Source organism: Xyrauchen texanus, chromosome 26 (assembly GCF_025860055.1).
Source record: "Xyrauchen texanus isolate HMW12.3.18 chromosome 26, RBS_HiC_50CHRs, whole genome shotgun sequence".
In the NCBI taxonomy this organism is placed as follows: Eukaryota; Metazoa; Chordata; class Actinopteri; order Cypriniformes; family Catostomidae; genus Xyrauchen; species Xyrauchen texanus.
The window spans coordinates 4,368,102-4,393,980 of record NC_068301.1 but is presented as its reverse complement, the minus strand read 5'-3'; the positions used below and the strand labels follow the sequence as shown (position 1 = coordinate 4,393,980).

At 39.0% G+C, this 25,879-nt stretch overlaps 1 protein-coding gene across 4 annotated transcripts in view; it reads left to right on the top strand.

Moving 5' to 3' along the window:
- The first annotated feature begins 2,961 nt into the window (after positions 1–2,961).
- Positions 2,962–25,879, top strand: part of LOC127619641 (zinc finger protein 40-like) — a 94,402-nt gene continuing 71,484 nt past the window's right edge. For all 4 annotated transcript variants that reach the window (XM_052092576.1, XM_052092575.1, XM_052092580.1 and 1 more), the window contains exons 1-2: positions 2,962–3,041; positions 7,191–7,353. In XM_052092576.1, the coding sequence (XP_051948536.1) occupies positions 7,314–7,353 (40 nt within the window). In that variant the 5' untranslated portion in view covers positions 2,962–3,041; positions 7,191–7,313. The remainder of the gene's footprint in view (positions 3,042–7,190; positions 7,354–25,879) is intronic.

Sequence of the window (25,879 nt, the reverse complement as noted above, 5' to 3'; positions counted from 1 at the left end):
ATTGAAAGCACCACAACCACACATAATATGATGTTTTACCTTGTGAATTTCATTGTTTTTTTTTTAATGTACAGTCATTTCAAACCAGATGATTGCAACACACTCCACAAATGTTGAGACAGTCGAGTGTTTACCAATGTGAAACATCACCATTTCTTCTAATAACACTTATTAAGCATTTGGGCACTGAAGACACAAGTTTGTTAAGTTTAGAAAATGGAGTTTTCCCCCAATCATCCATTATGTAGGTCTTTAGCTGCACAATTGTACAGGGTCTTCATTTCTGGATGGTGTGCTTCATAATGCGCCTCACATTCTCAATTGGAGATGGTCAAGACTGCAGGCAGGCCAATCTAGCACCCGCACTCTCCGCTTATTCGGTCAGTGTGTGGTTTAAAGATGTCCTGCTGAAAATTCCAGGACATCCCTGGAAATGATGGTGCTGGATGGCAATATATATTGCTCCAAAATGTGTACATATATGTCTGCATTCATGGTGTTCTCACAGATGTGCGAGTTACCCATGCCATGGGCACTGACACACCCCTGGCCCATACAGACACTTGCTTTTGCACCTGATGCTGATAACAGCTTGGATGGTCCTTTTCCTCTTTGTCCCAGAGAACACGACAGCTGTGTTTTTCAAAAGCTATTTGAAATGTGGACTCATCAGACCAAAAAGTGAGTGGTGGTGGCGTAGTGGGCTAAAGCACATAACTGGTAATCAGAAGGTTGTTGGTTCGATCCCCACAGTCACCACCATCGTGTGCTTGAGCAAAGCACTTAACTCCAGGTTGCTTCAGGGGGATTGTCCCTGTAATAAGTGCACTGTAAGTCACTTTGGATAAAAGCATCTGCCAAATGCATAAATGTAAATGTAAACAACACAGTTCCACTGTTCTACTTTCCATCTAAGATGAGACCGAGCCTGGAGAAGTCGGCAGCGCTTCTGGACAGTGTTGATGTACGGCTTCTCCTTTATATCGTAAAGTCTTAACTTGCATCTGTGGATGCAGCGGCAAGTGGTGTGACTAACAAAGGTTTACTAAAGTTATCTCAACCCCATGTTCATGATATTCACTACAGAAGAATTATGTTTTTTAATACAGTGATGTCTGAGGGATCAGAGATCACGCGCATTCAGAAATGGTTTTCGTCTTGCCCTTTATGGACTGAGATTTGACCAGATTCCTTGAATCTTTTAACTATATTGTGCACTGTAGAGGGTGAAATGCCCCAAATCCTTCCAATTTGTCTTTGGGGAACATTGCTCTGTTGCTGGATTATTTGCTGAAGCATCTGTTGGCAAATTGACAAGTCTTGAACGTTCCTTGCTCTTGAAGGCTGTTTTTGGAGGCTTCCTATATACTATGACACGATTACATCACCTGTTTAACATCTCCTGTTTCACATCACCATGTTATTTCAACTCGTCAAATTGTTATTAGTCTTAAATTGCCCCTGTCTCAACGTTTTGAGTGTGTTGCACTGATCTGATTTGAAATGACTGTACATAAAAAACAAACAATGCAATTCACAAGGTAAAATCATATAATGTGTATTTGTAGTGCTTTCAATATAGCAAAGGGTGAATATAAATGTAAAAATCACTTATTTTTTCTTTTACCATTTTTCATACTGTCCCAACTCTTTTGGAATTGGGGTTGTATATGAAATGTAAAATTGTACTTTATATATGTGGACATATATGTATATATTTCTAATTCCACTATTTGTTATAAATAGTGTATATGTTATGAAGTATGTCCAAAAAGGACACATACTTTCACATACAATCTAATATATATATATATATATATAGGAATTCACATTGTTTAGATACAGTAAACAGTAAATATGTAAAGGGACACAATTAAAATATGACAACATTTTAGATCATAAAATATCTACATGATGTTAACTTCTTGTAAGGGCTATGAAACTAGATGAATATGCATAAGTGTAAATAAATAATGCTTGTATTTGAATCAATGACACTGCATTTTTTATATTGTCATACCGGTTAGATACGACATTGGTCATATTCCTTGTTCAAAGGACACAGGTCATGTCTTCTACATATTTTAAGTACAATAATAATAATACTAATATTATGTAGGCCTATTATATTTTTTAATAAGTAAAAATACTTTTTAATTAAAGATTTTATTGGATATTGACCCCTTTTCAAATCCCACACAATCAACAAGCGAAGTAGCAGGGCACTTTTAAAAAGTCTTGCTCTTATTATTCTCTTTAAACACTAAAAACATGATCTTGGATTCAAGCACCTCCTCCATTTTCAGTCTTTACACTGCAAGAGACCTCACAGATATGTTAGAAAACAGGAACAATGGGAAATGCGAGGATGCACAGTTCCAATATTATTCATTTTAAACATACTGCCAAAAGCTCTGTTCAGCTCTGACTGACATGTTGTAAAACGCGCACACTTTAATGCTTTCAGTCTTGCGTGATTTTCAAAACATTCCGTCTCGTGCATATACATTTTTAATCAGTTTGCGCACCATAACATTAGAAATACACGCCGTGAGCCATCTTCTCCCATTGTTTGCATGGATCTGTACGGGAAAGCCCAGTTGAGGGACACAACGTGACCTAGCAAACAAGGAACCTCCGGGAACACCGTCAGTCCTGAACTATGCGCACAAGGGGCCCATGTGAGGGGGTTCAACGACCAGCGGCTCTTTCGAAATGACGCACGTGCGCGATTTTCCGTATTCCGCTCGCGGATAACGCACCAATCACATGTTCCTATAATTCCCGAATGCATTAAATGTAAAATAATAGTCACTCAAATTGTGCCGATCACATTTTATTCAAGCGTTTCATCGGCCGTCGCGACACTCCCTAAGTGTGTTGGCTCCGGTTTGGAGGCGGAGACGGGACCCCCGTTGACGTCAGTGGGCCTGTCCGTTTCCTGCAATAGAAAGTGAGAGAAGATAGAGCGAGAGAGAGGGAAAATACAGACCTCTGACCGTTACAAGTTGAAACCCTTGACAACAGTTCACACTGCACCTGTAAGTACCAAAAGTTGTGCGTAAAAGACGCGTTTCTCCATCAAGACCTGTTTTGGGCGCATGGGGCAATGCGTAAACGCATCTCCAAGCGCTGTTGTTTTGGAACACAATGTTGCAAGCGAGATTTTATTGGGTTGCTGAAACTTGCGAGCACGTCTGTGTGAGTTTTACGCTTATTGTAACGGGTGTCGGTCGGGTTTGTACCGAGCCGGCCCGTGTTTTGTATCTCGCCGAGAGCGCACGTTTCCAGAATCCTAATACGCGGGGAGTAAATGTTTATCAAGCCCGCAACACTGCTGGAGAGAGCCGCTGAAGCCTCGATCGCTACGGCAGGTAAGCGTAAAACACCCACGGGATGCAAACGAACGCGTTTTAATTGAGATGTGATTTGCGTCTTCGGCTGGTTTAAAGCGCATTTTGGTGTCGTATTCGGGAAGTTGTGTTGTTTCGTGTCCTGTTGCAGAGGACTCACATGGGGTTTTCCCCGGCTCCGCCCTCTTCATGTGTTTCTTAAGGGCATTAATGCGCCATTCATCCGGTGCGCACCTGGATTTGCTACTGTAATGTGCCATAAATGCGCAGTGGCTTTAGCCGGGGGCAAATGTGGTTGTTTTGTGCCCGTCTGATTGGCATAGACACTACTTATATGAGCAACCCCTGTTTAGTGCCATCTTTTTTGCCAATACATGCCTTGTAGGCTGCGTATGTGCACAATATTTTCAGTTGGCTCAGCCAGACTAGTTTCAGGGTGTTTCCTATTGCTTGATTGACAGATGTGTACATTGTGTGTGTATGCATTTGGCATTCTGCATTCAAAGCATGCATTGTATCAATGTTTGTGTTCCCTGAAAATGACCTTGGGTTTAGTATTACCATGCACTAACAGTTGAGCTACAGTAACATATTTTGCATAATTTGCATGCCTCTGAAGTAACATTGTTGCCAGGGGAATGTTGAAAACACACACAATCCTATGGGAATTTGGGACCGGGTGCATGCGCCTGTGTGTGTGTGTGTGTGTGTGTGTGTGTGTGTGTGTTTATGCTCGAATCCTCGGGGAGGTGATGTCATTGCCGTAGAGCGGCACACGGAGAGAAATCATACACACTGGTAGTAAGTGTTATGTAATGTTGTTTGTGGATACATGCAGGGATGCATAGGCTAGGCATGGCAGATATGCGCGTGCATGTTATAATAAAGCTGAGAAATGTTTATAGAAACTAAAACCTTCAAAACATTGAAACAAGGAGCAAGGTGGGGTTTATATACTTACACCATCTATTCCTGCAATGCCAAATGCAACATTTGCTATTTTGTGAGATGCAGTTTTAAAAGGTTGAATTCCGGTGATATGTTTCATAACCTGTCAACATCATATGCTCTGTTTACATTACATTTAACATTGAGTTTAGGCCATCATGCACCCCTGCCACATTAAGAAAACAATAGTGTTTAATTTACAGTAAATATAGAGTGAAAATCTGACATCCACTTCCATTATTTAATTAATTGAGGTTTCCGTCTATTGAATTGTCACCAAGTCAGACAGAAAATCTGATGGTGTTGACAAAAGCATCATATTTTGCATATCCTGTATTAAGGGGAAAGTTCACATGAAAATAAAAATAATTCCATCATTATTTACTCACCCTCATGTTTTCTCATACCCGTATGATTGTCTTTTTTTCCAGTGGAACACAAAATGAAATGTTAGGAGGCATGACAGCCTTGGTCACCATTCACTTTCAATGCATCTTTTGTCTATACACTTTGTTTGCAAAAGTACCATTTTAATTTTATTGACTTTTATTTTGCTAAAATGAGTTCCAGATTTTCACTCACTAACCCTAAAACCACCTGTCGTCAGACTATAACTCAAAATTTAAAGGGATAAAAATGAAAATACTAATATCTTTTACTCACCCTCATGCCATCCCAGATGTGTATGACTTTCTTTCTTCTGCTGAACACAAATGAAGATTTTTAGAAAAACTTTTCAGGTCTGTTGGTCCATAAAATTCAAGTGAATAGTGGCCAGAACTTTGAAGCTCCAAAAAGCACATACAGGCAGCATAAAAGTAATCCAAAAGATTCCAGTGGTTAAATCCATGTATTCAGAAGCGATTTAATAGGTGTGGGTGAGAAACAGATCAATATTTAAGTCCTCTTTTACTTTAAATCTCCACTTTCATTTTCACATTCACATTTCTTCTTTTGTTTTTGCTGATTCACATTCTTTGTGTATATCGCCACCTACTGGGACAGGAAGGAAAATGTATAGTAACAAATCACTTAAATATTGATCTGTTTTAGTAGATTGCAGAATTTTAATTTTTAGAATCATTTTTTGAATGGAATCCCAAAAATATTTTTAAATCCTATTGTGACAGAAAATGGAAGCACGTTTAGCTAAAAATATAAACAAAAATCTGTCGGACATTAATATTGTTCTATATAGATTCTAGAAAAGATTTTGTATATTTCTGACAGTGCCAGTGACAAAAAGTATTACTGAAACTAGAGATGCACCGATTGTGAAATTATGGGCCGATATCGTTACCAATGTTTTAAATAATGATTTGGCCGATACCGATTTTTTGTTTTTGTTTTTGTTTGTTTGTTTATTTTAAATTTTTTTGTTATTTAATCCCCCTTTTTGTGCCAGTGAAACAAAGAAATCTTTATAAAAAAAATAAATGAGCTGTTTTTAAATCTCTCAACCAAATTACCCCCCCAAACAAAAAAAAATTATCATTTTTGTGAAACATAAATGTAATTAAATTTATATGTAAAAGTGATTATAAAAGCAAAATATTTACGATAAATAATGAATAAATTCAGCTCTTGTGTTTTTCAAATGGAAACACAGGAACTTTGTATTCTGTTAAGCAAAAACTTACGCTGTTGAAACAAGAGACCGCAAATAACCAACGCATATAAACAGATAAACGTCGGACACGGCCATCGGTGAATGACGTCGTATTTGCCGATAGGCCAATGGCAGTCAACAAGGCGAACATCGTCCGATACCGATGTTTGGCCGATAAATCGGTGCATCCCTAATTGAAACCTTAGAAAAGAGCTGTATTTTCTGTCAGAACAAAGTAATGTTTCTGTAAAAGATGCATATTTATATTTCTGTTCTATTGATGTTAAAATATATTTCATCAGTTTCAGTCACTTTGAGTCACATTAAACACATTTATGCACTATAGTATAAAGAAGATCTAAGCTTTCTAACAATATAATGATCATGTTATAATCTTGCCAGGGATATAATCACTTTAATATTGGCTGATATAATAATTTAAATGCTTTCCTTTTACTTCAGTGCACAAAACAAAACTGTGACAAAGTGACTCTAAAATTTGGAGCAGGTCACATATATATGAAATATTGCGGTATGACCTGAGGACAGGTGGTGTCAGGGTATTCAGAGTGAAATGCCATCATTTTGTTAAATAAAGGGTATACAACACATATAATGTTATTTATGAGTGATTCAGGTGACGATCAACATTTCAAATTTCCTCAATCATTTTCCAAACTAATGGCAAGCAAAAATTGGAGGGCATGTTTTGTTTCATTTCTCAAGAACCAGTGCTTTGCAAACATATCTAATGTCCTTGGTAGCACCTTTTGAAATTCACCCACATGATTTGCAGGGCGTCATTTCTTTGTGTTTTTCCATCAGATAGAGGAGCAGGTGTGTGTATCGATGCCGTGCACATCAGTCGGTCAATGAAACGAGAACAACAGGCCATTTAGATCAGATCAGCGGCACCACACCTCTTTATCTATATGTCAATCCACCTAAAACATATTAGCTATTGAGTGTTTCTTCAAGTGTGGACACTTTTGGCCCTCTTGCCTATAACACATCTTTCACAGTCTCAATTGGTTATTTAATTGGTCTACAACAGTGGATAAAAATGCATCACACGAGAAAGGGTAAAACAATAAATGAAGGCATAGCAAATTATTCCAAGGCTGATTTAATGTGACACAGAATGAGTCAAATTTGTTAGTTTTAATAAAAAAATCAACCCCTAAGACAAAGAAGCACATTTCAGATGTGTGAATACGGTACGACACCTCTGTATGTACAGTATGTCAATCCATCTAACAAATATAATTTCTCACTGACAGGAATGCCGAAAGTGTCCTTCCTGTGTGGAATATAGGTCGCTTTTCCTCTATGTGACCGCCTGCATTCCATCCAGCATCTTTTCTGGATAGTGTTTCACTGAGCCAGCGAAATAACCTCCGAAAATGCCACGTACAAAGCAGAACAACCCCAAAAACCTGAAAGGTAAGCTTGTCTTTCCTATTTCCTGTTTGACCAACAGTCTCGGAAAGTCTGTATACATCCTGATATCTGATATTTTTTGTGTTGTTTGTTTATTTTGTCATGCTTTTCACTTTGTTTGCAAATTAAGTGTTGTTTTGGACCGAATTTAAGATGTTGAGATGTCTCTGCATGTTGAGACGTGTTTACAAAGTGTCTCAGATCTTCCTAATTTCTTTAGAGTTTTAAGAAAATATTTGTACAAAAAATATTCTAGCCAATAGAAATGCATTCCCAGGGTTTCCCAGTCAAACTAGTACCTTTTATCGCTATTGCTTTTCATGAAATAGTCTGTGATTGAAAACATTATGCTTTCGATTCAACGTGTCTTTTAACACTTGCTTTCTCTTCACGTTTAATGACCCCATGAAATTACCCGATGAGCGCAGGTTTTATTCCTGTGTTGACGTAGCTTCGTTGGGGCTAGTCGGTAGCATATTATTATTATTCTGGAGAGCATTTACAGTGAGGAAAATAAGTATTTGAACACCCTGCTATTTTGCAAGTTCTCCCACTTAGAAAACATGGAGGGGTCTAAAATTGTCATCGTAGGTGCATGTCCACTGTGAGAGACATAATCTATAAAAAAAAATCCAGAAATCACAATGTATGATTTTTTAACTATTTATTTGTATGATTCAGCTGCAAATAAGTATTTGAACACCTGTCTATCAGCTAGAATTCTGACCCTCAAAGACCTGTTAGTCTGCCTTTAAAATGTCCACCTCCACTCCATTTATTATCCTAAATTAGATGCACCTGTTTGAGGTCAGTTAGCTGCATAAAGACACCTGTCCACCCCATACAATCAGTAAGAATCCAACTACTAACATGGCCAAGACCAAAGAGCTGTCCAAAGACACTAGAGACAAAATTGTACACCTCCACAAGGCTGGAAAGGGCTACGGGAAATTGCCAAGCAGCTTGGTGAAAAAAGGTCCACTGTTGGAGCAATCATTAGAAAATGGAAGAAGCTAAACATGACTGTCAATCTCCCTCGGACTGGGGCTCCATGCAAGATCTCACCTCGTGGGGTCTCAATGATCCTAAGAAAGGTGAGAAATCAGCCCAGAACTACACGGGAGGAGCTGGTCAATGACCTGAAAAGAGCTGGGACCACCGCTTCCAAGGTTACTGTTGGTAATACACTAAGACGTCATGGTTTGAAATCATGCATGGCATGGAAGGTTCCCCTGCTTAAACCAGCACATGTCAAGGCCCGTCTTAAGTTTGCCAATGACCATTTGGATGATCCAGAGGAGTCATGGGAGAAAGTCATGTGGTCAGATGAGACCAAAATAGAACTTTTTGGTCATAATTCCACTAACCGTGTTTGGAGGAAGAAGAATGATGAGTACCATCCGAAGAACACCATCCCTACTGTGAAGCATGGGGGTGGTAGCATCATGCTTTGGGGGTGTTTTTCTGCACATGGGACAGGGCGACTGCACTGTATTAAGGAGAGGATGACCGGGGCCATGTATTGTGAGATTTTGGGGAACAGCCTCCTTCCCTCAGTTAGAGCATTGAAGATGGGTCGAGGCTGGGTCTTCCAACATGACAATGACCCGAAGCACACAGCCAGGATAACCAAGGAGTGGCTCTGTAAGAAGCATATCAAGGTTCTGGCGTGGCCTAGCCAGTCTCCAGACCTAAACCCAATAGAGAATCTTTGGAGGGAGCTCAAACTCCGTGTTTCTCAGCGACAGCCCAGAAACCTGACTGATCTAGAGAAGATCTGTGTGGAGGAGTGGGCCAAAATCCCTCCTGCAGTGTGTGCAAACGTTTGACCTCTGTAATTGCAAACAAAGGCTACTGTACCAAATATTAACATTGATTTTCTCAGGTGTTCAAATACTTATTTGCAGCTGTATCATACAAATAAATAGTTAAAAAATCATACATTGTGATTTCTGGATTTTTTTTTTAGATTATGTCTCTCACAGTGGACATGCACCTACGATGACAATTTCAGACCCCTCCATGATTTCTAAGTGGGAGAACTTGCAAAATAGCAGGGTGTTCAAATACTTATTTTCCTCACTGTAATTGGACAAAAAAGTGTATTATGGGGCTACAAACGTGATTTTTAGTCTGTTTTCCAGAAGTTAGAGGCTGGAAATGTTAAATATGTATTTCTGCTGAAAGTCAGTTTTGTAACTTTTTAAGTCACGAATTCGCACAATGAAATACAGTCATTTCAATGGTAATCCGCACCCCTGGGCAGGACAGGACTCAACAGGTGGTGGTGGGGTGGATGAGGTTGCCATGTTAGCACACTGGAACAGTAATGTGATAGATTGTGAGCAGACTTATAAAGCAATGGCTTACATGTGATTGGCTAGGAGTTATCCCGCTAATGGTGCGATGATGTACAGCTGCTAGTCTTCCCGCTAGAACTATGCTGCGCTTACATTTCTGGTGGCAAAGAATTTCTCTCATGGATTTCGCTTGGAGTTCAAGTTTAGTGAACTTTAACACGCAAATTCGCTGTGTTGACCAATAGGAAGTTGCTTGGTTTGGCAGTGACCTATGTGTGTGCGGCGCTTCTTAAACAGCTACACTGAATATTCACCATAGAAAAGGAAATTATTTTCAAGCCGAGTTTCTTTTATCTTATCTCTCAGAATAAAGTGCAGCATTAAAAAAAGAGGCTGTTTGGTAATTAGTGTTTTGCTGGTTTCACACATGCTCAATATCCGCCCGCGACTTTTTCGTCTATGAAATTTCAAAGGTAAACGTGACTGCGCCATTAGGAGTACTGTAGCATATAGATGACCTTAAAGCTGTTAGAAATAGACATAACCATCAACCTCCATTTTTAATTCGTTTTTGACCAAAAATAGTTGCAGTATTTGTTGAACTGCAGCTAACAATTTTTCAAAATGTGTCATCTTTGTAGTTCAATTGATGTTTGTCACTTTCGTAGGTTTAAAAGTACTCAGTGGAGAGTGTCCGGCAACTCCTTCTCATAGTTATTGCTTTCGGCATGCTTGGCCAAACACCATAAATTATTGAGTTTGATTACAGAACAGGACCCACTAGAGACATGCTGTGATTGCTTTTCCAATATTAGGATTTTTAAATGATAAAAGCGGCGAGAGTGACAAAATTAGCACTTTAAGAAACATGTTAACAAAACAAAGCTAAGTAGATGATATTAAAGAAAACCGATATAACCAAAACAAATAATTTTTTTATTGGTGCAAAAGCAACTTTATGATGCACTTGTTGGATTTCTTTTTCAAAATAAATACATTTAATTTATTTATTTATATAGTGGCATTTCTTTGGTATGATGGCAAATGCTGTAGGCATGTTGGGACACGCCAGAATGGCGCTACCACTAGTGATTTTTCTGTAGAATTTCAGACATTTCCGTTTAAACGAGGACATCCCCACCCCAAAACCCAACCCCCCCCCACCACACACTCAAATAGTTCACCCTGTTCCATGTTCAAAAGTGATGCATCTCTTTATCAAGATTTGAACAGAACCAAAGTTTTCTCATTAAACTTTTCATTTACAGGTCAAATTTCACTTATTAAACTTAAACATTTAAAATAAAAACATATTTCAGGATTACAAAGATTTTATGGATTTTAACAATGTTTTTATGACAAATTAAGCCCCCCGACCCCACCCACAATTCTCATTACTGTAATGTAAAAAAATTAAAAAAAAAAAAAAAAAAAGTTTTTTATGTCACCCAAAAAACTTTTTCTGGCTTTATGCCGATTTAAATAAAAAATGTAATTAAAAGTATCATAAAAAAACAAAACAAATATATATATATATATATATTAGATAATTTATTTTATTACTATAACGTACCTTGGGGTGAAATATGACCTGGACATGTTTTTGTGTTAAGGGTCAAAACAAAGATGTGTTCTTATTTGCATGTTATGAAAAAATTGTAAAATTTGTATTTATATTTGGACTGGAGAGTCTGGTATAATGTAGCCTTGTGCAGTGAGAATGACAGCAGCTATACTACAAAAGGGTGAAAGAGAAGAAAAAGTACCAGAACGAGGAAGTGAGGATTCCCTCGTTTGTATTGAGTTGCAATGTTTTGATGCCATGGATACAGAAGCGACCTCTTCTCGTCGCAGGACACACACCCTTCATATAACATGTCATAATCCTGACAGACAGTCAAAGCATAAAGGTTTTGAGCATACAGGTTACAGTTAGGTAATGTGTTTGTTGCTACACTGGCGGCCAAAAGTTTGGAATAATGTACAGATTTTGCTCTTATGGAAAGAAATTGATACTTTTATTCACAAAGTGGCATTCAACTGATCACACTGTATAATCAGGACATTAATAACATGAAACATGTACTATTGCAGCAATGACAGCTTTGCTGATCCTTGCTATTCTAGTGGTCAGTTTGTCCAGATACTCAGGTGACCTTTCACCCCACACTTCCTGTAGTACTTGCCATAGATGTGTCTGTCTTGTTGGGCACTTCTCACACACCTTACAGTCTAACTGATCCCACAAAAGCTCAATGGGGTTAAGATCCGTAACACTCTTTTCCAATTATCTGTTGTCCAATGTCTGTGTTTCTTTGCCCACTCGAAACTTTTCTTTTTGTTTTTCTGTTTCAGAAGTGGCTTTTTCTTTGCAGTTCTTCCCATAAGTCCTCCTGAGTCTTCTCTTTACTGTTGTACATGAAACTGGTGTTGAGCGGGTAGAATTCAATGAAGCTGTCAGCGGAGGACATGTGAGGCATCTATTTCTCAAACTAGAGACTCTGATGTACTTCTCCTCTTGTTTAGTTGCACATCTGGTCTTCCACATCTCTTTCTGTCCTTGTTAAAGACAGTTGTGCTTTGTCTTTAACTCTTTCCCCGCCAAACACGGAATTTTCCGGGTTTTATGAAAAAACGCTTCCCCGCCAAACACGGAATTTTCCGGGTATCCGTGTTTTAGGTGGTATACGGTAAGGAAGACCCAGACGCATGTTTTGAAAGAGTACGCAACTCTTTGATCAAAGAAACAGACTGCTATCGTCTCAAACGTGAAGTGGAACACCATACTAATACTAAAGCACTTGTTTGATAAAAATGCCTTTTTCTCAGCTTTTTGTCTGAAATGTTGTTTTTGACAAAACCTACCTCTGTTCAAGTGGCAATAAAAAAAGAACAAATGAAGATAAAATAAAATCGTTTTTTTTTTGCCTAAAAGCAGAGGCTCAGATCTTTATTTTGATATATAGCATCTTCATATATTCATGGAAGAAAATATTCTGCGGGCCATTAAATTTTAGCGAAAATCGTCAAAAACCCTGGCGGTGGCTGGCAACTTTTTTTTAAAACGCTGGCGGGGAAAGAGTTAAAGTCTGTAGTTACACCTTTGAATGAAATTGTCAGTTTTTGGCAATTTCAAGCATTGTATCGCCTTCATTCATCAAAACAGTGATTGACTGACGAGTTTCTAGAGAAAGTTTATTTTTTGAAATTTTTAACCTAATATTGACCTTAAGACATGCCAGTCTATTGCATACTGTGGCAACTCAAAAACAAACACAAAGACAATGTTCAGCTTCATTTAATGAACCAAATATCTTTCAGCTGTGTTTGATATAATGGCAAGTGATTTCTAGAACCAAATGATCAATTTATCATGATTACTCAAGGATAAGGTGTTGGAGTGACGCTGCTGTCTAGATTTGATCAAAATTTCAAATAGTGATGGTGCTGTTTTATACATCAGTAATGTTCTGATTATACATAGTGATCAGTCGAATGCCACTTTGGTGAATTAAAGTACCAATTTCCTTCCAAAACAGCAAAATCTGAACATTATTCCAAACTTTTGGCTGCCAGTATATGTGCAGACTCGGTTAAGTGTCAGCCCGTATTTTGTGTGAGTCTCGCGAATTCAGGTTTTGAGCTTTGTATGCTCTTGTGATGCAGTTTGCGGGTAAACGTTCAGGAAATGAGGAACCCCCCCCCCCCCGGTGGGGCTCAATGTTTACTTTTCTGAAACAGCTGGTCTCCAAGCACATGCTAACACTGGCATTACATCATTGTTAAGCAATTTGTCACCCATTTATCAAGATAATTTACATTGTTTGTGTCCTGATTAGTTTAATCCATCGAGGACCAGTTACATAAATACTAATCAGGACACAAACACAACAAAACACAAACATTTTTGATGTCTTGCATTTAAATGTTAAGTTCTTCTTTCTTTATGTGAGTTCAAACATATTTTCAGCCACTAATTACCTTTGTGCAGTGGTAAACTAGGGGTGGGCGATATGACCAAAATCTTGTATCACGATAATGATATATATCACAATATAGTTACATTTTTCTGGAAAATCAATAAAATGTTATTATATATATTCAGCCATGTTGCAATGTGTCATTTTGAGTAATCCAGTCAGTGAATTAAATACTTCATATATCATTTTCTCTTTATTTTAAACTTGACAATGTAAAAAAAGTCACCTTTCAGTCTGATGATGTGCACCAATTTTCTTCTTCTTTTTCTTTTTATTATTATTATTATTATTATTATTATTATGATTATTGATATAACTTTTCTCAAGAAACTTAACATCTTCTCAAAGCAATGCAAAAAGTAAAATAACATTTTATAACAAAAGTAAAAAAACTTAATTAGGATCTTTGTGTTTATACTAATCTATATAAAGAAAATATAAAATATCTGAAGGAAAATATGGCTGGTTTGTTACCTGATATTAAACATCATATGAACAGAATTTTAGAAAGTGTTTTGATGTGCATTGATGATGTGGCCAGTCCGCCCCTTATCGGCCCCAAAGTGTGTCGGCCCAAAGGGAAAATGTCCGGTATGCCAGATTACCAGTCCAGCCCTGCCCACATGACATCGAGAGAAACCAAAATGAGTAACGGGTTTGATCTGCACTTTTTCTGTCACTGGAGCACAAATGAAGGGACTGGGATGACTTAAGACTCACACGCACTTGCGTGTTTCAGACTGCATGCATAACAGTCGCACAAAACACAGCTGCGCCTGTTTGGATTAGAGGCATGTTTGGAGCACAGCGAAATTTCATATATAAATAATATTTTAATGATAAACTTAAACAAAAGACAAACACACACACATGACGGACATGTCCGTAAATGATCTCTCTCTCTTGCACAATCCTCCATAGTCGCCTTTATCCCTCGTGGAGGCTTGATTAGCCTGATAAGGGACTGGGTGTGTAGAATCACGACCCCACTCCGCCCTGCCACATTCCTCCCTCGTTCTCTCAGGCTTTCCCTGGGGAGGGGCGTGCCTTTCACCCCGTCTGCTGGCAGGTCATCCCTGTCTACCTGGATGAGGAAGGGGACAAGGGGAGGGAAACAGAAATAATAAAAATGGGGGAGTACTTCCTGTAACAGTGAGTACCCCCCCAAAAAAACACTAAAATTTAAACGAGAGTGAAAAGGCCAATGCGGATTGGCAGTGAGAGAGAGAGAGAGAGAGAGAGAGATGAAAAAAAAAACACTTACTCGCCAGTTCTCCGATACGCCTTAGCTTGTTTCTCGGCCACTCCTCCAACCTCTAACGGACAACAGCCGTGCCTCTCCGGGCGGATCGGAGTCAGTCCTCCAGCCCCTGGCGGATGGAACGCCCCGCCGCGTTCTTGGGGAACAGAAGGGGTCTCCTCCGCCCCTGGCAGCGGTTCTCCTGCTCCAGGCGTTCGGCAGCGAGCCCCTCCCCGCTCACGGTCGGCGGTCCTCTCTTGACCCCGCCGCATTTAGCGGCTGGTAGGGCTCTTCCGTCCCCTGGCAGATGGACGCGGCTGCTCCGTTGAGGTGGATGTTAGCGGCGAGAACTCACTACGGTGTATCCCTCCTCATTCCAGGGTCTTCGGCACCAGTGTAAAGGGATTATTGGAAAGGAGGAGGCGAGAACCGGCTTGACAATATAAATCATATTTTAATATGAAACTGAAATAAAAGACACAAACACACACACAGGACGGACAGCTGCCGTAACGCTCTCGCTCTCGCACCACCGTCCTCGGTCGGCCTTTATTCCTCTCAGAGGCTTGATAGGCCTGATAAGGGGCTGGGTGTGTAAAATCATGACCCGCCCTCCGCCCTGTCACAGTGCTGTACACATTTCTTGTGAGGCAATGCATTACCGCGATAGAGACGATAATCCAAAATGAATACCGGTATATCGCCCACCCTTACTGTAAATAAAAAATTTAGGGATGCCTTGTTCGAGTTGGATATATTGTTAAATATAAAGGAAAACAAAAAAACATGGAACAGACAGGACAAATCTGCATAGCAGTGAATTATATGCTAATAAACATAAAAGGATTTCTGGAAAGTTACTTTTAAAGCCGATGAAAATTCCAAAGTCAGTTTATTTTTAATTTAGCTGCTGACAGTTTATATATGAGTGTTATGTTTTACATTATTTATTTTAATTATAATATTTATAGCTTTTACGTGTCATAATATTTATATTATTTCATATTTTAATACTACATTAAATATTATTAATTATTAAAAATAATGAATAAAAGTTATAAATATTATTTATTATTTCAAGATTGTTAAAAACTGACCTATATACCATGGTCTCATTGTATGTGTGTACTTTATGTGTGTGCATGAATACATTTGTTGGGATTACCTAGCGAAATAACTGTGGTTACCAAATAATGTAAATGAGTCATCCATTGGTGTCTACTTCCTCTGAACCAAAGCTTTAAATGCGTTCCTGTGAAATGCATTGTCAGTGGTTCATTTGCATGCATAAGGACCTCACTTATTTTATGCCCTGAATAAATGTGGGATTGATTTGTTATTTCTGACCACTCTGGCCTTGTGTGTCCCCAAAACATCATTTTAGAGTAATGTCAGTGGCACGGTGACTGTAGGCAGTAAAATGTCACGCTAATGCAGGGAGTTTTCTAGCGGGGGCTAATTCACTTCCAAATTCTTAAACACCACTTAAAACTCTACAGGGGGAATTCACTAAACAGCTACGCCACCTTTGCACATCATATTTCAATGTAAAACTGTGTCTTATTCACTAAGCACCAGCAATTACAATTAAAAGCAGTTAAAACACCAGTAATGTGTTGAAATAACGCTAATATATGGTATAGTATACCACGAGTTTTGTAATGAAGTCATTGTCATTATTTTTAGTGGTAACAAGCCTCCTTTACATTGAAAAATGCCTTTTCATAGATTCAGTGGCGGATTTAGGCATGGGCAGTTACCCAGGCTGGTATCTTCTTTGGAGCGACACGAGGCGGCAGAACAATGTTTAGAACAAATTTCCTCATATGTGGACAGCGACACTAAGTTCTGTCATTTTAGCTGCACTTAGCTGCTTAGGAAAGCTATAGGATGCTCTCTTGCTCCCTATTTAGTGAATGAATTAACAAACCCACAGATTTGTTACTGTGAAAGGATATTAAAAACAACGAACGTTTTTGGAACGTCTGTCAGAAAACGGCTCCACAGCACTCATCCTGGTACTTCATGTATATCAGCACGCCAAAGCCTGACAAATGAACTAATTATTTAAAGCAGCATATCAAATGAAACAAGAGATGCTACTCTTTACAATCGGTGTCAGTGAAAACAATTTGAAGAGGTTTCTTACCAGAGGCACCTTTGTTGGCACTGCGTGCAATGAAGCAGTTCACCGAAATCGACGCCATGGTGTCGTCAAAAGTTTAACCCTTATATGACACCATAGAGTTTCCTGAACAGTAGGCAATGAGTTTAAATTCATTTAAATTATAAATTGCATATAGCGAATCCTAAATAACAAGTCCTCGCATGAGGCCGCGGGGCCACATGAGGTTATAACTGGGAATATATTTAAATGTGCAATGTAGTCGCAAACTGATATTACAGTGAATTCAATGACAGTAGGTTGAAAGTTCTTCAACTGAAATAGGTCTGTGTTTACCGAAATTCGAATCACTGTCCCCAGTGGCGGAAGCTGGAAGTGTTATTGTGCGTAGAGGCACGTTTGAGCTCCGGTTTCCAGGTGAAATTTACACAATGTGGCGGCAAAAGCAAGTTGCATTTTAATTTGTAAATTATATAATGAAGTAAAGAGGGATTCATATTTTATGAACTCTACCCCCCCAAACACCAATCCTTAACCTAACCATCAGTGGTGTAAAAATGTGATCTTAGACCCAGTTTTCACATGGTTTTAAGATGCAATCCGAGTGATCCGATCGCATGTGGTCAGCGCTAAATACGGGTTTAAACAGGGGCCGACAATGTTTTGTGATCAGATCACAAAAACACGTATGAATGTGGTCCAAAACGCACTTGTCCATATCACGTTTGAGGTGTAAACGCTAATCCGTCCTGTATGCTTCCTGGCACCAGTGAAGTGCCACTCCTCGCCTGTCAATCAACCGCTGTGCTAAAACAAGCGTTTACGAGTGGCTTTAAAAGGAAATGACCATCCGATCAGAAAATATTAAAAAGCAGATATATACACAATCATGAGAGCTTCACGGATCTTTTTTAGTTTGCCTAATATCAATACCGATGAGAACACCTGAAGCTCCTTTAAAACAGGTAATCCACTAAAATAACAGATAATTCTTCTTGACCTATGCGTTAGTGTTTATATTAAATTTAAACCGTATCTGGGAGAAACGTTCACCTTTTTAAGCACTTTCTTTGTCTTTTCTGACTTTGTTGCGCTTTAATAGCAGGCAGTAACACACTGACATAGTGATTGATGTATGTCGTCGAAACAGAGACCCTCCCCTCCGAATCCAAACACAAGGGGGCTCAGGAGACACATTTAAGTGACCAGGTGTAAACAGTGATGTGTCTCTCATGATCACATGTGATCGGATCACCCGAGACACATCGAAATACCAGGTGAAAACAGGGGCAACATGCGAATCGGGCACGTCATTGATTATGTGAGTGTGAATACTTCCTGGTTTTTGTGCAGGACCAGAACTCATGTATCTGAGGCTGCTTGCACAACATGCTATTAATCATGCCACAAGAGAAGGTAAACAAGTGTTAACTGATGCAGAAATGTCTTATAGGAGTTAACGCTTGTCAGTAATTCTGCAGAATGGGGTCGACATTCGGTCAACATGATCACACGGGAGTCGACATTTTCTAGTGGTCAGACAAGCTTTATAACTGGGTCAAGTATTTGCCAGATCGTGGTAGTCTGCTGGATCCTCCACAACACTGCAAATTGCAAAAGCACATATTGTTTTGAATTGGCTGCTAAAACAGCGCAGACAGAGTGTGCAAAAAACAACGCTATCAGCGAACACAATTTACTCTGAATTCCCCTACACTGACATGTTTAAAAAACCACCTCTGAATACCTCTCTCTCTCTCTCTCTCTCTCTCTCTCTCTCTCTCTCAAAGCTCTGTCGGTCTCTGTCTGAGATATTGAATCAACATGCATCGCCCACGCACAGGTGGTGCTGCGCGCTAACTGTGTCAGACTAGCAGCCTCTGCATTGTGGGAAATGACCGCATAACACTCAAATGGAAAAGCCCTTTTTTGTGCAGCACAAGTGCAGTAATCATTTGAGACAGATGCTGATGTTGTACTGTCCCTTTGAAGCTGCAGAGGTAAATGTTTACCTAGAATGCTTGTCTTAACTGTGTGACTCAGAAAGCCTGTTAATTATTGACTTGTGGGCTTGTTGGCTGACCTTCCAAGAATCCAGGCTTGTGCAGGGTGGAATTGTGTAATCCGGACCGATGCTGATAACCTCAGGTGTCACACCAATTGGACTTCCCACGGCCAATGATGGATGGGCCCAAAGAACCATGGCTGTCACCTTAAATTGATTTTGTGTCAGATGCCACTGTTTCTGTCTCAATCTAGTCTGACTTCTGTACCTGTGCAAGATGGGGTTAATATCCTTTAGGAATGACACAGAGAAAAAATATGCAATATGTAGCTGTTTCCAGCAGCCTGATCTCATTAAGATTAACGTGACTGTGGTGATGTTTTATCAGTTTTGAATCAACTAAACCAACCTCCCTACCTAAACCTTAAACCTAAACTTACCAATACTTTGCGAAAAAGCAAATGCATGATGAAAAACCCAAATGCTGGAGCAACCCTGTTATTTTGTGGCGCTTCTATGACACTTTTGGCTCACGTGTCGACTCACGTGCTCTTCAGGACTCGTATCCCAGTCCTTTGCATCGTAAGTGCAATGTCTATCAGTTGAGCTACCATGCAAAGCTTGTTTAAACAAGCTTGTAAATGTTGTTGTTGTTGTTGTTGTAGTGCCTCTAGTGTTCATCTTGCCAATAAAATGCTGAAATATGTGCAACGAGCCATGTTAAAATAATTGATCAAAAATGTAGGTATAGTAACATGATTAAACATATTGAATTGAACATTAAACATGATTAAAATAATGACTGACTCCGAACAGTTTTCCCAAACACATTTAATGCTTCTTCAACCCTTTGTTTTGTTATTATTTATTTATTTATTGTCTGGTGTTATCCCAGGGACACATTGGGTTTAGTGTTGTTGTGGTCTGCCCTATCCCTACTCCGCTTTGGAGATCCGGAGGTCAGGCTGGAGTTAAGCAGGGGTCACTGTAGCCATTGCCCTTTTGTCCCTCAATCAGCATAATTGTAGTCTCAAATCTCAGAGACAGACCCATAAATATTCCCATGTCAAGCGGTTCTCACATCTTTGTTTTTATGCATGTTACCGAGTACATGTTACTTATTGTAGCTTTTAGTTCACACAGAGTGAATATGTGCTGAGAACAAGACTAGAATACATGAGGGATGCAGCGATATGGAATTTCTGTGCCGATAACAGATTTTTTTCAGATCATTGTGGCCAGTACCGATAAGCAAACATTTTGAGCTCTTTAGTATGGGCTGGGGGGTTCCCCTACAATATTTTCGCTTCATATGAGGGATGTCTTCATTTCGGCAAAAACATTCGGCCTGATAATATGGGACAGTTGGCAATTCTAGATTGCCTGTAAGTAGCATACCTATATATATATATATATATATATATATATAAACAGAATATGGGAAATGGCAGTTTGTTACTTGATGATCCAGATTAAAATGATGACCAAAACAATGTGACATTATGCATAGATGTGAAAATGTCAGTGGAAATTCCACTATCGGTACAATAATAATATTTGAATTTTCCCAGCTATAGGCCAATAAAATATTGGCCGCCGATATATCGTGCACCCAGGGCCGTAGCTAATGTGGTGAAAGATGGTAACGATTCTGGGGGCCCACAACTAATTTTAAACTGTATATTTTCATATGAAAGGGGCCCAGAGCAATATACAGTCAGGGGTCCCACGTGCCCTGCGTGGAACCCTAGAATACATTGTTGCAAAATTCAGAGAGGTTGAGTATATAAATGTATTCACACAGTGGATGAAAGTTCCAAAATGACCATTCCTTTGCTTTCTCTGCCTTTTAGATAGATCTTTAATTGATTGTCCTTCATTTGCAAACTTTTAAGTAGTGTTTGGCTTTCTACTTCTCTGCAGTTTATGGCAAATGACCAGCTAAAAGGTGCACTGCGCCACCTAGAGCACTGGGGATTATTTAGGGTAAGGGATTTAATCAAACCCCAAAGATTTGAAAACTGCATATTTCTTGACTAGACTCTAAGCATATACAGGTTCTGTGAGGACATAGATTAATTCTGTTAAGAGGTAACTTTTAAGATTTAATTTGTCTCTGAAGCAGATGTTGTGATGGAGATTTGTTGTTGGTTCCAAGATGGCTGGATTTTTACCTGTTGTGTCATGCTTATGAGGACAAACCAGTATTTCCGCTCTGTACTGTACAGTTATGTGAAACCAGTCCTGTTCTTTCTCTCTCTAACTCTTCCTTCCCTGCGGCTGGGATCACTCTCAGTTTTAGCAACAGTAACTAAAACAGATGCTCAGCAACAGGTTTAGCCATGCCTGTTTGGCTCCCAGCAAACTTAGCAGAAACCAGAGAGAGAGAGAGAGAGAGAGAGAGAGAGAGAGAGAGAGAGAGAGAGCAAAAAACTGAATGGGAGAGGTTGTTTTCCTTTTTCAGTGTAGTGATATACGGAACATTAGTGCATATGTATGTTATCAAAACCTCAGTAACCCTTTCTCTGAACAGTGATGCTTCTTAAAAAAAGTAAAAAAAAATGTACGTATAATGAGGAAAAAGTTTATAATTCTGCATGTTCTTTTTTCAATTTTTTTTTCACTGAATGATTCTTTCCCTCATCCATGGAAACACTGACTGTTTCCAGAAATTATGCTATAAATTTAAGAGCATTGCTTTTATAATGCGTATTTTTGCTGCCTGGGAAGAAAGTGTGTGCAGCACATATTTGTTTTAGGTCGTAGATTATGTTTCTTTGTTTGTTCACTGTGAGCTTTTCTGGGCATGAGTAGGAAAACAGCAGATAGGCCCTGCACACTCATTGGTCAACAGCTTCACTTGAGTTACATGCATTTTGATACACCGCAACATTATGATACAAAGAGTAACTCAAATTGGGCTGTCTGACCATGCCGTGGCATGGTGTGTTAATTATTTTCCGGAGAAGACGCCGTGTGTTCAATCAGATGGTTTCTTTTCTAATGTCTTATCAGTTCACATAGAGGTACCACAAGGGTCAGTATTAGGTCCCTTATTGTTTATTGTTTATATACATGATTTGGGATACAATGTTCAAGAAAATGAAAAAAAATGTATAATGTTTTTCATTTGTTGCTAGAAAGAAACTTGTTGCTACTTTTCTCCCTGTTTTTGATTATGGTGATATTTTTTTTACAGGAAAGCTAGTCTTTCTTCATTGCAGATTCTTGATGCATTTTATCATGGTTTGTTGAAATGTATCACTGGATGTGGAGGTTTAACTCCTCATTGTATCTTGTATGAGGTTGAATTGCCTTCTCTGTTTGAACGTAATCTCTTTCATTGGTACATCTGTTGCCCAAATAGCTTGTAACACGGGTTAATATTCATACAAACTCTTACTGTAGCCAACGTTCAGATGATATTTAATGTGCCCTAATCCCTATGGTGGGGACTGAGTTTGGAAATAAAGCCTTTTCATTTGCTGCTCCTTTTTCAAGCAAAACTTGAAATTACAAACACTCAAGAGACTTTTTATATGGCAACTTTGGTGATTGTCAATGTTTTAATGTATAGTTAGCCTAATTCAAATTTTATTTAATTTTATTTGAATTATTATGCATAATATTATGGCTTGCTAGTAGCCTAATCGTTAGCATTTAGCAAAACCCATTAACATTAAATTAATTATTCTGCTTAACATGTTATAATTTTTTATTACTATGTTATAATAGTTTATAAAGTCATAGGAGTTTTCAGATTTTCTAAATGTTAGTTGGTATGAACAAGGGCGGCTGTGGCTCAGGTGGTAGAGCGGGTCGGCTGCTAATCTCAGGGTTGGCGGTTCGATTCCTGGCCCACATGACTCCACATGCCGAAGTGTCCTTGGGCAAGACACTGAACCCCAAGTTGCTCCCAATGGCAGGCTAGTGCCTTGAATGGCAGCTCTGCCACCATTGGGGTGTGTGTGTGTGTGTGTGTGTGTGTGTGTGTGTGTGTGTGTGTGTGTGTGTGTGTGTGTGTGTGTGTGTGTGTGTGTGTGTGTGTGTGTGTGAATGGGACACAGTGTAAAGTGCTTCAGTAACCTCTAAGGTTAAAAAAGGCACTGTATAAGTGCAGACCATTGACCATCAACAAAATTTACACTTGTTGATAAAATAAAAATTGACATTTTGTGTTCTTTCAGGCCAACTGAAATAATTGGAACCAATCAAAAAATTAACTAATCACTGGTTGAGTGGATGTAACCTTAATAACTGATTTATTTGTGAATGAGCGTGCATACACGCCCTATTTAAGAATGTTTGGAATTCACTAACATATGCAATAATAAGTGAGAAATTGGGGGTGTTTGCCGTGTTTCTGATTCTGGCATAAAGTTTACAGAAGGGTCCATTTTATGTGCATATTACTCCCAATTTACACATATATTTATGAAAGTTTCATGAACGAGGCCCGTTGTTTGTAAAATTATTGTTACATAAATAGTGGCAGACATTCTGTACAACAATTCGTGTCACAATTCGTGTACATTTTTCGTAAAACCATTCTGATGTAATTTTATTGCATCTTATTGAATGGCATTTTATGGAAGGAGTTTGTCATAAATAATACTTGAAACCATTTTTACCTTAAATTTCACATAGAATCGAATGCGGCGATTTACGCAAGAATAGTTTCACAAACAATTTACACCGAAATTTCGTTCTGCTTGTGTTTCGTGATTTGAAACGCACCAATCCCATTCTTGCACACTACACATTTGTAGTTGCTTTTGTTTAAACTAGCTAAATCTCCTGCCAAGGCTCCTTCTAAATTATTTAACGTTTCATTCCCATAATTATTCAGGAGTCTAAGAAACCTTTACCAACATGTATTAACTTTAGTTTCCACCAAAATATCATAGTTAGTTATTGAGTTTATTGTGGTAACCTGGTATTATTATTCACCACTGCTATCAAAAATCACAATCAATAAAAATGGCCGAGAGTCTTGAAACTTCATTTCAAGGAGAGCTCCATAATAGTTTATTGTAAGACCTCAAACTATGACATTTTGGTGGAAACTATGGTTACCATGGTCATTTACTTTTTAGAAAGGAAAGTTAACCTCACTCATGAGTGTTTGTCTATTGAGGCTTTTAAGTGTTTCTTGAAAACCCTCAAATTGCTTCCTCTCGCAGAGGGTCGTTTCTAAAAACAGCCAGAATAGAATTCATGCTCTCTGCTTCCCTCTTTCTAGACGCAAAGTCTTTTTTTAAGCTATTGTTCATTCTTGTGTTTTTTCCACCTTCGTTCCACCCCCTCAGCGTGCCTGCGCACCATTCAGACTTTCATTCTGAATGTCTGTCAAACTCTGACTGTGTATCGGACCAAAGTGACTAATGCTGGACTAAAGCCACCCACCTTCAATAAGCTGAAAAGGTTGTGCAAGTGTGTGTGGTGTGTGTTCTTTTGCTTTAAGCCTGTGTGTTGTCTTATTTTCTCTGCAGAGCTGATTCGTAGAGGTATTTCTGTGTGAACGCCACATGTAGGTCTGGTGTTTTTAAAAAGACTGCATTTAGATGCACTTTTTGTTTTGTCAGAAGAGGACACTCCCCACATGCACTCTCAGTTTGGGTTTTGTGGTCAAAACATTGATTCAGCTCCATTTGGCGTGAAACGTTCGCATCCCATTTTACTTCTGTAATCTGATCTATTTCTGTGAAACATGATATTGAAAGAAACAAACAGTAGTGTGGGGCTTGATGTTATGCATTGGGAGTTGATTGGATGACGTAAAATGTGCTTTATGTATCAGAATGGAGCCATTTGGAATAAGGGGAGGGGTTGAGAAGTAAAAGGACTTGATGACATCCGAACAGGAAGGATGTTTCCGAGATCACTCAAGTTTTGATAAAAGATGACACGGGCAATACGTTTTGTTTTTGCGATAACGTGCACTAGCGATGGGACGATATATTGAATTTCAACATATTGCGAACCAAAAAAATTATGAACCATATCATGGCATAACTTCACATTTTTTGTCAATGTGATCATAAATTAAATGACCCATCAAACATTGTAATCTCTCTATCGCTTGATTTGACCAGTACTCCACTTTTTCTACACACAAGGTCCTTCAAGTACTTAAAGTGCTTTTAATTTAGCTTTAAGAAATGTAAGAACTGGAATACCTGGAAAATCATCTTGATTTGGGCTTGAGATTAAAATGGATTGTTTCCTCCGTGTAATGTGTGTCCATCAAAGATGAGGCACACTCCACGTTCATTGATGCATCTTAATGGTAAATGTCTGCACTTATATAGCACCTTTTTAACCTTAACCATATTTAAAGCGCTTTACACTGTGACTCATTCACACACACACACTCATACACCAATGGCGCAGAGCTGCCATGCAAGACACTAGGCTGACATTGGGAGCAACTTGGGGTTCAGTGTCTTGCCCAAGGACACTTCGGCATGTGGAGTTGTGTGGGCCAGGATTCGAACCACCAACCCTGTGATTAGTGGCAGTCACTCTACCAACTGAGCAAAAGCCGCACCCAAATATCCTTTCTGTTGGATGCGCTACAGAAACCGAGAGATTCTCTTTGATGTTTGCTGAACTGGAACAATGAGATGTACGTTGAACCCTAGTGGTGCGTTCACTTACAAGCGAGGCGAGAGTTTCACGCAGCACGATTACATACAAAGTCAATGCAAAGATGCGAATAGACGCTAATGAAGCGACTCGAATACGTGAAATCGCTTCATTCGCTGAAATTTTTCAACTCCAGCGAGAAATTCGCTTGACACGTTGTCGCAAAAGTCTATCAGCATTGGGATTGTCCAGATGTCACTGACGTACTGATGTAGTAGCAGAAGAAATCTG